We start from the raw sequence: 11,956 nt of genomic DNA, 5'->3' as shown, positions 1-11,956 counted from the left end.
ACATCAACAATAAATTTAAAACTAAATACTTTTCTCAATTAAAATCGAATTCAATACTCTTTCCTGCAATTCCGTTTAAAACGTCAACTAAAATTGAGAAACTAAAGATATATTGATTTTGCCTAAATTTTTTAATCTCTTTTGTTGCCTTTTATATAACGCAACACTAAATTGTAAAGTAATTATTTGGTTACTGCGCATCTAAGTGTTTTTACTCACCTCGACCGTTGAGTTGCGAACGTCTATATCAATTTGCAAGACTGTCTCGTTATTCGTTACTATTGTTGTTGTTGTTGTTGTCGGTGTCACATCTTCAATATCAACGGACGTATGGTGTGAGTTCTCATTGATACGTTCAGGTATTGAAAAACTACTTTGCTTTCTTTCTGTTAATGCGGTTTCGCTATCTGCTTTAAGTAATGTGCAGCGACGTTCGTTAATTACTTGCTCGGAATCATACCAATCATAAGTGTCACGCTGTTCCAGTGAACGTATATAAAATATGGAATCATTATGTCTGGGCGATATTTGCGGTTTAGGTCGATAGAACGTCCGCGTTGAGTTGCTCCGTTGCAACACTTTATCGCTGAATTCATGTTTAGATTTTGTGCAATTCAAAATCGTAGCTGAACCCGTTAGCGGTAATGAATCGGGTCGGGGCTTTTTAATCGCAGCGAAACGATTGCAGTGTTTACTATCCGGTTTAATAGGCGATGGCTCGGTGTTTTCTGGCGTTGACGGAGATACGGGAGATTTAGATGAGTCGCTAAGATTGACTTGGGTTTTTTCATCGATCGTTTCTATTGCTTCTTCCGGTAGACAAGGCTCGAGACTGGACTGACCCGAAAGTTGACGTATGGTTGCCGGTGGTTCAGAACAAACCGATAACTGACTTCTGTAAAGTAAATAAAATTTATTTGCATTTACATGAGAAAAGCAATGATGACATATCTCTATAATACTAAATCATACCTGAATTCTCTCTCCACTGACGAATTATTTGAAGGTCCTGAACTGTACCGTTTCGGTGAACGTAATATGGACTTCGGCATTACTTCAGGGCTATGTAGGTCGACTTGAATGCGTCGCGAATCAATGCTTGATGCTCGGCTGGCTATTGAAGTACAACGTGCCGTCCAGCGGCCGCTATACGATGAATCCGACATGATAGAGTTTCTATAGGAGAACTGTGTTTACTCGAATGTCCCTGATTACAAATCATTAAATCTCGTGCTTTTACCTGCGATTAGTTAGTGGACTAACAGAGCTTTTATCTTCTTCTTGTTCAATTGGCTTCTGACGTGACAGCACGTGCCTTTTTGCTGTATCGGAACGTTTTGTACGCTCTACCATTCGCGCGAGTTGTTTATCCGATCGTGCACTCTCATCAAATGAAGCTGCATGCCAGTAAAGTTTATTACTAGGCGGTTGTAATAAAGTACAGGCCACCGAACCAGTACTCTCGCGTGTTGTTCTTTGAATTAAACTATTACTAATACGTGTACCACGATTTTTGATCTGACGACCACTATTGTTGTTGTTGTTGTTATTATTTGATTTAGGACGATTTTGATGGTTATTGTTGTAATGGTGGTTGTGATGTTGATGATGATGATGATGGTGACGATGGTGCGAGTGGCGAAAACGTTTGTGTTCCATCAATAGCAGGGATTTGTGTTTCGGCGAAAGCAAATGTGATATATTAGTGGAATAGGCGAGAGGATGATTGGCATGAGTGGAGAGATTTGGCACAGAGCCAGTTAAGGTAAGCCGTCGCAGTTGCGGTGAAAAGCGAGCAGATGCACTACAGCAGGAAATTTGAGGAGAAGGAGAGAACAAGCATGAAACGCGATGTTTAGATAGATATACATACATATGTTAAAGAGAGAGATGAATTTACAGATGTCGTGGAAAGTTATGTTATTTACAAGTTTTTAAGGAGTTGAAAGCATTGAGTATTATTTTATTAAACTAAATACCTTAGGGATTTGGAAAATTTGATAAGTTCTGCAGTTAAGGCTTCGCGATCGAGGGGTGCTGGCGTTGGTTGTGGAATTTCCGTCGCGGGCGACGAACGAAACACTCCGAAATGTTGATCCCAGCGACTAGCTTGCAACTGTATTCCTATAATTATTTAAAATCCACGTTTTTGTGCAGCTTATATATATGTATGTACTTATTAAAACTTAACCTGCTGCTCTTCGCTGTGAGGCGGCACTGCTTTGATTACTGCGCACAGTAGTTTTACTGTTACCGACGGCCCTTAAACGAGCTGGCACTACTTTAGCTGCTGAATCTCTCGCTTCAAAAGTCATAACACAAGATGCAACAACAATAAAACCACCAAAACCCATTACAATCGGGCCGACGTATGAAAAATTATTTAAGTGAAAACCTTTAAGGTCGTTTTTCACACGCACCGTAGCATTACCACGTAGCTCTGAGCCCATTGATAGATAGTCAGCATAATAACCTATGCCATAGAAGAAGGAGAAAGAAGATAATCGAATAAGAACATGGTTTCTCCCCTTCGTTTTTTGTTTTTTTTTTTTTTGTTTAAACTCTATGCAATTAACTTTGCTTTCTACCTATAGTGGCCATGCCGGCGCCCAACAGCAATAGCGTTAAACCTAAAACCAATGCACGACAAGCATGCCATAGACATTTTGATGACATTTTGCCGCGTACAACTTGCACGTTCCATGTAGCTCCTGAGGCTGGATGAGCTCGCCGTAAATTTCCTAACGAATGTTTGCGACGTGTGGTCCCACCACTGCCCCCACCACCCATTCGTCTTGAAGGCATTTCATCGATTTTTCTTTTTGTAGTTTGCTCTCAATGTTGCTGCGGTTATCGTTGCTCTTATGTTTTTATGTTTCGTAACGACGGCTGCTTGCTTTCTAAAAATAACAAAAAAAAAAAAAACACTTACATATCAAACTGCTTTTTTATACGCAGATCAGTACACAAATTTGCTTAAGCAATATGCGGATGATGGCCTACTTGGGATATACATGAAGCAGTACGTGGTGTTGAAAAAGTTAAGGTCGAAAAAGAAACTTGGTTAATATAATGTGCTCACATCAGTGAGTCAATCACGAACATATTAATTGCATACACAAGATGAAAACAAAAAAAAGTAAAACACAATAGAGAAATCATCAAACTGTCCTGATAAGGGCCACGAATAGCAAGGATAAGGAAGAGACGACTTGAATTTAAAAGTGTTAACATATTTTCAATAGATTCGAACTCGCGACTGCACGGATAGACGGACATCATAATTTATGCCATAATGCCTGCTGAGAGAGCGAGAGTGTGTAAAGTCTGCGCTTACCATCTGTAGACGTGACAATCATTAACTTCTCATTAACCAATCTTTCGTATGATGCGACGAATACAATAGCGTGTAGAACGATCGTCGATTGCCTAAGCAATTCTGAGAATTATGATTACAATAGAAACTTATCGAGCAGTTCGTCTGACCGAAGTCGAAAAGAGAGAATTTGAATATTGTTAAATAGATTTGCTTACAAGCCCTAATTAGGATTACATACGTATATAGAGATCTACGAAGCGCTTTTCTAGCCGTTTAAAATTCTTTGAAAAACTGTATGTATCGCGTGCGGATATTGTTGATAGTTTCACAATTAGTTCTCGCGTTCATATCGTGAGATAAAAGGATGCGTTTCATTCGTTTTTATACCCACCACCGAAGAGGAAGTGGGAGATGTTCACCAAGAAGAAGGCTTCAAAAATCCTACAAAGTATATGTGTTCTTGATCACTAGCAAACACCGACTTTTCAAGTATGTATGCCTTTCCATGCCGTCTGTCAATCTTTGTAGATTTATGTGCGAACAATTCTTCTGATCCCAAAAGTTAACATATCGACTTCAAATTTGGCAAAAATTTTTGGATCGATTGAAAGGTGTATCTCCGTTTTCAAAATTGGATCCTTTTACTTTTTCTGTCCATTTTAGAATAACAGTGATCGGCATAAGAGATTCGATCACGACCGCATCTTATTTTCTAACTTGTTTAAATTTTCAATGACTTTGCCATCTTGTTAATAGTCTGGGTCTAAGCAATTGCGAAATAACCTATCCTACCAGTATTAGTATAATCGGAATGATTTCTCTAAACTACGTATTGGGCGACGAGCACAATCTATCAATTTAAGTGCATGGCGAAAGTCATGTATAAATTGCGTTGCCAGAAGTCGCAGTTGTTGATGAGTTCAAAAAATATGTTCTGAAGGCCTCGTAAGCAGGATGGGAAAAATACTATAACAAAAGTGTATAGATTATGGATGGACGACAATAAAACAATTTTTAATGAAAAATTATTTGCCATTTTTCATTGTTGGGCTAAAAATGCACATAGTGTTCCATATGTGTCGTTACGTAAAAATTAATTCATGAAAATATTATCGAAATTGAATTTCGTCTTAAATATCTACTGCGGCAGAGATTTAATAAAAACGATTAAAATGCCCCTAAGTGAAATTACAATGCGATTTCATTTTCACTTCAAAGATATCGTCTTTTGTTGCTTTTAATTTTTCAAATATTTTCGCTCTCGCGCACCTAAGTTCGCAAAAGGAAAAGAAAGTAAACCAATGTAGACAGCTACAGGTATAATATTGCGAGTAAAAAACTTATATTATGCGGTTGCGATTGAATCCTTTTTACCCATCATCGTTGCCCTATAGAAAATTGAGATAATGGGAATATATAAATTTGCATACTTCATAATGGGCGTGGCTGATATTTGATATTCTTATAGAACAGTTTCGTGGAAATTTATATCCTCCATCTGTTGTTGCAATGTTATGAGCAAAGAGCGAAAGACACTTGAAGCAAAGACGCGTGGGCATTGTAGGCGTATACCTTGATCTGTTTCCGTAACTTTCAAATTTTTTTGCAAAATGCATGCTTAGGTGAATTTCGAATTTGTAACTGGTCAGGAATTTATATACTTTAATAGAGTTTTTCCAAACTTGTTTTTGCGCCCCGTCAAGGTATTGCAAAGAAAAGTTATGTATGGGTAAACTATAGGGTTGAATAGGCGGGTGCAAATTTGTTCAAATTTTCTATAGATTCATCTGGTGTCGTTTATAGCTAATGGCTAAAGAAACACTTTCTTTTTTTTTTATTTTTTATGGAAGAACACAAGCATTCACGGTTTACTTGGTACTGTAGGCGAGTCGTTCCACAAATTTGCCTGATTTTCAATAACAACAAGCAATGTTGCTGTCAACTATAATGTCGATAGTCGACAGACTTTACAAAGAGGAACAGACCGACAGATGGTATTCCTTAAATCGATTCAGAATTTGATACTGATCAAGTATATATATATATATACTTTATGATGTTTCTGAATCTTTTCTTCTGGGCGCTGCAAACATTTTGACAAAATGAATATACCATACTCGCATCCTTCGACGATGGGTATAAAAAATCATACTTAAGTGTAATGGTTTAAAATAAGTTGATATCAATAGCGCTTCAGTGCACATCTTTGCATAACATTAATAGCAGAGATTCCACATAAAAGGAAATAAGAATTTTTCGTTGAGATAAAATTTACTTTAGGGAATTGAAGACTCGAAAATAATGTTGAAAACTTTTCCTTCACATTTTTTTCTTTTAATCGCCACTGCTTTTATCAACGTTGATTAACTTTTACTTTGAGTAAAGGATCTGTGATGTTTGATAGAAACCTCACTGTAACATTTGCTTTAAGGTAAACTTTTACTTTTACTTGTTATCTCTTGAGCGATATTAAATATTAAAGGAAGAAGCAAAAAAACAAGCAAAGATTGGCTTAAATAGTTTTTTATTTTCGCAATTAATTCCACAAAGAGAGATTTTCGTTACTAATTAAGGCGCGATTAACCAGATGACGCGTCCTTAAGTTGAGTTAAATTGCAAACAAAAATTCAAATATGATTACGGACAAGACAAGTCAAAGCCAATCAAAAATTTTACAAAATAAAATTTGATTGACATTTAAGTTATATTCGCTAGGATGTCGTCTTGGATATCCGTTATTCCCAATCAATTATTCCCTTACTCTAAGTAAGAGTGAGTATCATATTTGATCGGTAACCTTAAATATGTCAGTCAATAAGTCTCGATATAAAGTAAAAAGAGCTTTTTCTCTATTCATTGACTTTGTTTTCAAAGCTTCTCCAAGAGTGAAATAATGTCACATGTCATTGTTTTTTGCTGCTGTTCAATAGCTCGCAACAGCACTCCGCCTTAGCAACGTACTGATGACATTCATTCCATTTGGAAAACGACCCTCGCATCTGTGAACACACTACCTTTTGATATCTGTAAGGATATTTTATCCCATGGTCTTCTTTAAAATCAACAAACCGTCGATAATTCAATTTTTTTTTTTTTTTTGCATGACCGGGATGCGCCGTCCATGTAACATGATGCCAGCCACAAACAAGAGGATAAAATGAGGGAAGGAAATGTTATAGAGTGGTGGCCGCGGGCCGGTGGGTCTATTGAGTGGCCAAACGGTAAGTGTTATGTCGTTACCGACGGAACATTCTGTCGCACTGAGATTTCAACCCGCAAATCTTGACTTGACTTGTTAGTGTTACCCACCCGTCTACCTTTGCGGACTATTGCTTAACATCGCTTTGTCTTGAATGTGAGATAAAATTTTAATACGAGCCATTTGTTGATTCGCACTTTGTAAAGGCAAGTAAGTCATTTTGTTGGAAATAGCATCGATCTGCCAAATCTAAGATTTGCTGATCGACATGTTTGTTTTGTCTTTGGCCAGAGACTGTTTTACATAAGTATAAAGAATGCAAGAACCATATCAATATTCTCAGCTCAAAGTCTGTAATCGTATGCTTCAAATCCTTAGCTATAGGCGAGAATCGCTTTGAGATTTGTCAACAGATAATAATCGCTGGGAGTTAAATCCGGCGAATAAGCTGACTGATTGGATAACCAATGCAAGCTTGCTTTCGCATAATTTCTCCATTGTAATCATCGAGTTGTGACTCGGAGGAAAAGCGGTAACCAACGGCCGGTCAACTTACTGATGCCAAAATCTTCAATGGATATCTAGCAGGGTGTGTTCATAACGTTTTCTACCAGTTTAACCGATTAATTCGATATTGTTCAGCTATATTTGATTAGCATAAGCAAAAGTTTCATCAATGTTTATAGTCTTTGGGCAAACGTTTATATTCACATCAAACTGATGAGGTTACGTTTCAATTTAGTTACCCAAGCTTTCATTGTGATGAACCATCGTGCAAAGTCCCTGTACATAGCGTCAAATTCATTTCTAATTTAGTCGCATCGGCTTTCGATAATAAACACTTCCTAAGAGCGCGTTCCACCATTTTTCCCTCAGGTGACTATCAAATAAAAACTGCACGTCCAAAATCATTGAAATCGTGATCAGTGCGTATTCGTATTAATGTGGATAGGCAGGCACTGCCACCTTCCCGACAATCTATATAATTTGCTTAGAGACAAACATATCATTTTGTAAGCTAATGCTAAGAAACGTTAAGCTTTTTATTGCATCTAAAGGGTTCTTTCATTAAGAGTGATTCTTTTTATACCCATCCCCGAAGAATGACGGGTATCGATGGATGGCGTTTGCAACGCCCAGGGGGAAGCTTCAGAGACACTTACAAATTTCAAATCGATTTAAGCATCATCGTCTCTTTGGCTGTTGGTCTGTTGTATACATTCTTTTGGCCGAAAAATGAAGGTGTCGACTTCAAATCCGGCAGAAACGTTGGAAGTTCTTTCATGCAGGCTGGTGTTGAAAATGAGCTAAATCGGTTGAAGCACTGACTGAGAACACCTCCAAAAGGAATGAAAAATTGTTTTTTTACTCATTACTCATAAGCTATACAAAATAAATGTACAAAAATTTGCTCGCATATTCTATGGGCGATGCTGTAGCATTCATGTACAAAAATGGAAAAAATTGATCACGCCTACCTAATATTATAATGTATAAAATTTGAATTTTTTTTCAATACCTTTGTAAGGTGCAAAAATAAACATCAAAACCAGTATAAAGCGTATAAATTCTAGGACTGTTGTAAACTTGAAATGCACCTAAACATGTCCGTCCTGTCTGCTCAAACATTCTCTCGTTAGTGAGAATGAAGTCTCGTCTACAAATTCGCAAAAGAACTTGAAAGTGACTTAAATTTTTCCAAGGCAAGCCTACAACGCCCACAACTTTTCATTTTGAAAATACAAAAAAAACTCAGCCGGGCTCAGTCCATATTACAGAGCATGAAAATTTAATTCTTTTATTTTATTTGCCTATTTTAGGATAATGGTGGCGGGTGTAAAAGAATCGGTCACTAACGAATATAACTTTCTTCGTTGTGGCAATGTGATAATTTCCACTTTCAAATATATTTTTCTTTTGTGTTGCCTTCCGCGTGTGTATATATATATTCAGGACGGGAATTTATTGTTTTATCATGCAGCGTCTTACGATTCTTGAACGCTTAGTAATCATCAAAAAAGTTGTATGTGCTCCTTGTTCTTTTGTGTATTATGGATTTAGGTCACCATCACCGCTCCTCTATCGAGAATTTGACATCGATAAATTTGTTTTCTTTGAGAGTGAGTACATCAAAGTCTAGGTTTACGCGCGACAAATTACAAACTTTGGAATATTTGGAAAAGAACATATATAAGACTATTGCAGGCATAACGCAATGAGCAGACAGACAGCCAGGCAGAGAAAGTGATTAACAATTTGGCACCATCGCCTGATTCCCTATGCTTAAAACCGCTCAGAAGTTAACTGCAAAGGCTAATAAACTTAAAACTTACGCACAATTTACTTTAACACGTTCAGTTGATTTCTTTCTGTCGGCCTTAATGAGTCTTACGTTTAACGGAATACCCTTCGTTTGAATATAATATTACAAATCCTTGATTGTCCATGAAAAAAAAAAAAAACCAAAATTATCTCTTCTTTTAATTCATGATGATAATGGGGATAAGATGTAAAAAAAATGATCAACAGACTGTTTGATGGGACATCCACAAGCAGGTGCAGCAGATATTCTTTGATAGAAGTCTTATTGCATTATCCAATAAGAACCTAAGTTTCGTTTGTTTGCTGGATAATAATGCTGGTAATCAAATTCTTTACATAATCCAAAGGATAGGATTCACGCAAGTTCGATTCAGTCAAATCAGTTAACTGTCACTTGGCTTTCAATTTTAATAAGACTCTTACCGTCGCTTCATCTAATATAATGTACGGTTATCTACATCGCTGAAGTGCTAATCGGCTAACGGGATGTCTTCTATCCATGTCTCCTTATTTCTATTTGTTGAAATTTTATTTAGCCTTTCAATCATATTGAGCACATTTATCTATCTATCTATCTTCAATTGAGTAATATTCTGCTTACTACTGCGGCACTGATTCTGATGTGTGCGGAAATATGAAAGAGCAAAGTATTCAATATTTATTGATTCAGATTCTCGAATTGAGAATATATAGGTAAACTATTGTGGCATTTGTGTCTCTAACCGAGATTCTTTGGCTAATCCGTATAATAAAACGTACTATAATGAATTCTTTGTGGTAGTGAATTAAAAATTGAAAAAAACCAAAAAAAATAATACATGTAAAAAAATTATATTCGGTCGTGACCGAATCTTTTATACCCATCACGGTTATACTAAAAAAGACAAGTAAAGTACATTTATAATACAGAGTGGGCGCAATTGATTTTTTCTATTCTCAAAAGAAAGGTTTCTATTACATAGGCATGCGGGCGTTACAGGCGTGTGCTTGGAAAAGTTCGAATAACTAAAAGTTTGTAGGTGATATCTTCATTCTCGCTACCGTGCGAATGTATACCACAAATACTTTGCAGTTACGCGGACAGATGGACAGACGGACACGTTTTGGGTACATTCCACAAAAATTCATATACTTCATGAGGTTTTTCACGCTTGTATTCTGCGTCTTGTAAAGGTATGGTAAAAAAAATTTTATTTTCATATTCGATAATATTGGGCAGGTGTGGTGTGGCTTTACAGGATCGCCCATAGAATATGCGTTCAAATTTTTGCACAATTATTTGCTATAGTCTAAGAGAAATGTGTAAAAAGAAAAATTTTTTATTCCTTCTCAAAAACAAACGTGTTTTCAATCCATGTAGTGCTGCAGGCGTGTCTTTCAACCGATCTGCCTCATTTTCAACACTAAATTGGGTGAAGAAGAAGAAGTTTCTATCTTCCTGCCAAGTTTTAAATCGGTAGCTTCATATTTACGGGGCAGTAGAATGTTTACAACAGACATTACACAGGCGGACAGACCGGCATGCTTAAGTCGATTTAGAAATTTTTATTGATGAAGAATATATATAGATTGTAGGGGTCTCTGATGCTTCCTTCTGGGCGTCGCAAACGTTTTCACAAAATGAATCCTTCGGTGATGGGTGTAAAAAGGGAAAGAAAGAAAATCATGAAATCATGAAAAATTCATTAAATATGTATGTATTAAATGGATGTATACTTATATGCATATGTATATGATTATGAATGTATATATTGTATATACATATATGTATATATATATTTGCATATGGATTTATTATACACTCCCATATGCCTATGTTAACATTCATATATATTTGTATGTGTTATCATCGAACAAACTGTTACTATTATATATGTAAGATATATACGTTTTATATGCCCTCACAACTGCCTACACAATCCACCTGTTGTTTTTTTGTTCACCACATTAATACTGTCAATAAAGAGCAGCAACAGTTCTTATATACGCATATCTACATATATATATATGTAGATGTTTTTGAAAGTTTTATAAGGCCTGTAGGATTTTATAGGCTGGGGAATGCTACGAAAAGTAGATATGTAGTATAAAAGCAAAAAAAAACATGCAATGTTCCTAGTGATTGTTTGCATATAAGTGAATACATAAATTTGTGTATATATGTTTGTGCAGTTAAGGTAGAGAAGATATACATATATATATATATATATACTTAAACGTATCGAAACAAGTGAAAGTGTAAGTGCTTGGATGTATGTGAACATAATAAAACGTAATAGTAATTGAGAGGTTTAACAACAGAGCTTTACAACAGAGATGGGAGACACGAGCAATACATCCTGAATGATTATCGCAGTCAACTTTGACGTTTTAATGATACTCAAGGCATTTTCATGAAATAGAAAATAGAGAAAATTAAGGCCACAATAAAATTATGATAATCTTTTAACATTACTCGCTAATAAAACGATTTACTTACATATAACATTATTTAGATGGACAGATTTTTCGCTCGATTGCTTCATTTTTGGAAACTGCTTTCGCTTTTATTTATGATATCTTGCAACTGTTCTTTCAATCACGAAGGAACCCGTACTTATATAACTGTTGCGTTTCCTTTAAAAATTTAACTGCTTTTCTAAAGTAACGCAATTGAAGGTAATGTTATGTCAGTAATGTTTAATTACCCAATATAATGAAATGAATATTTACACTTTTTCAATCACAGACATACACAAAATTATATGTACACATATATTTATCTATATATAAAATTCAAGATACTTTCTTTCTACTATACCTGTGTTAAGTCAGTGTAACAGATTGTTTTGACTCATTTTTAAATTATTTAAATATATTTATTGTTTTTTTTTTTTCTTTTTATTGTTTTATATTCAATTCATATATATGCATGGAGAGAGATACACATAAAAAAAAAAAAAGAAAGACAATTTACACCTTTGTTGGCATTTTTCTGCTTTAAACACACTTGGGAGAACACATTTATATACATTCTAAAAGATTTTATTGTGCGCTTACATTTGTCTTCACATATATATGTATATATATATCCAATTATTAAACAAACAAAAAAGAAGAAAAAAAAAAAAAAGGAA

At 35.6% G+C, this 11,956-nt stretch overlaps 1 protein-coding gene across 1 annotated transcript; it reads right to left on the bottom strand.

Moving 5' to 3' along the window:
• Positions 1-201: 201 nt before the first annotated feature.
• LOC119632187 (putative mediator of RNA polymerase II transcription subunit 26) lies at positions 202-11,722 on the bottom strand. Its single transcript, XM_038024990.1, has 8 exons — positions 11,641-11,722; positions 11,320-11,478; positions 2,589-2,900; positions 2,192-2,473; positions 1,980-2,124; positions 1,241-1,804; positions 973-1,176; positions 202-895 (listed from the first exon to the last, which is right to left on the bottom strand). The coding sequence occupies exons 3-8, from the start codon at positions 2,803-2,805 to the stop codon at positions 202-204; spliced, it is 2,106 nt and encodes a 701-aa protein (XP_037880918.1). The 5' UTR covers positions 2,806-2,900; positions 11,320-11,478; positions 11,641-11,722.
• Between the last annotated feature and the right edge of the window lie 234 nt (positions 11,723-11,956).

Source organism: Glossina fuscipes, unplaced genomic scaffold (genome assembly GCF_014805625.2).
Source record: "Glossina fuscipes isolate IAEA_lab_2018 unplaced genomic scaffold, Yale_Gfus_2 1, whole genome shotgun sequence".
Lineage (NCBI taxonomy): Eukaryota > Metazoa > Arthropoda > Insecta > Diptera > Glossinidae > Glossina > Glossina fuscipes.
The sequence above is the reverse complement of the archived record's forward strand: the minus strand, read 5'-3'. Positions and strand labels throughout refer to the sequence as shown.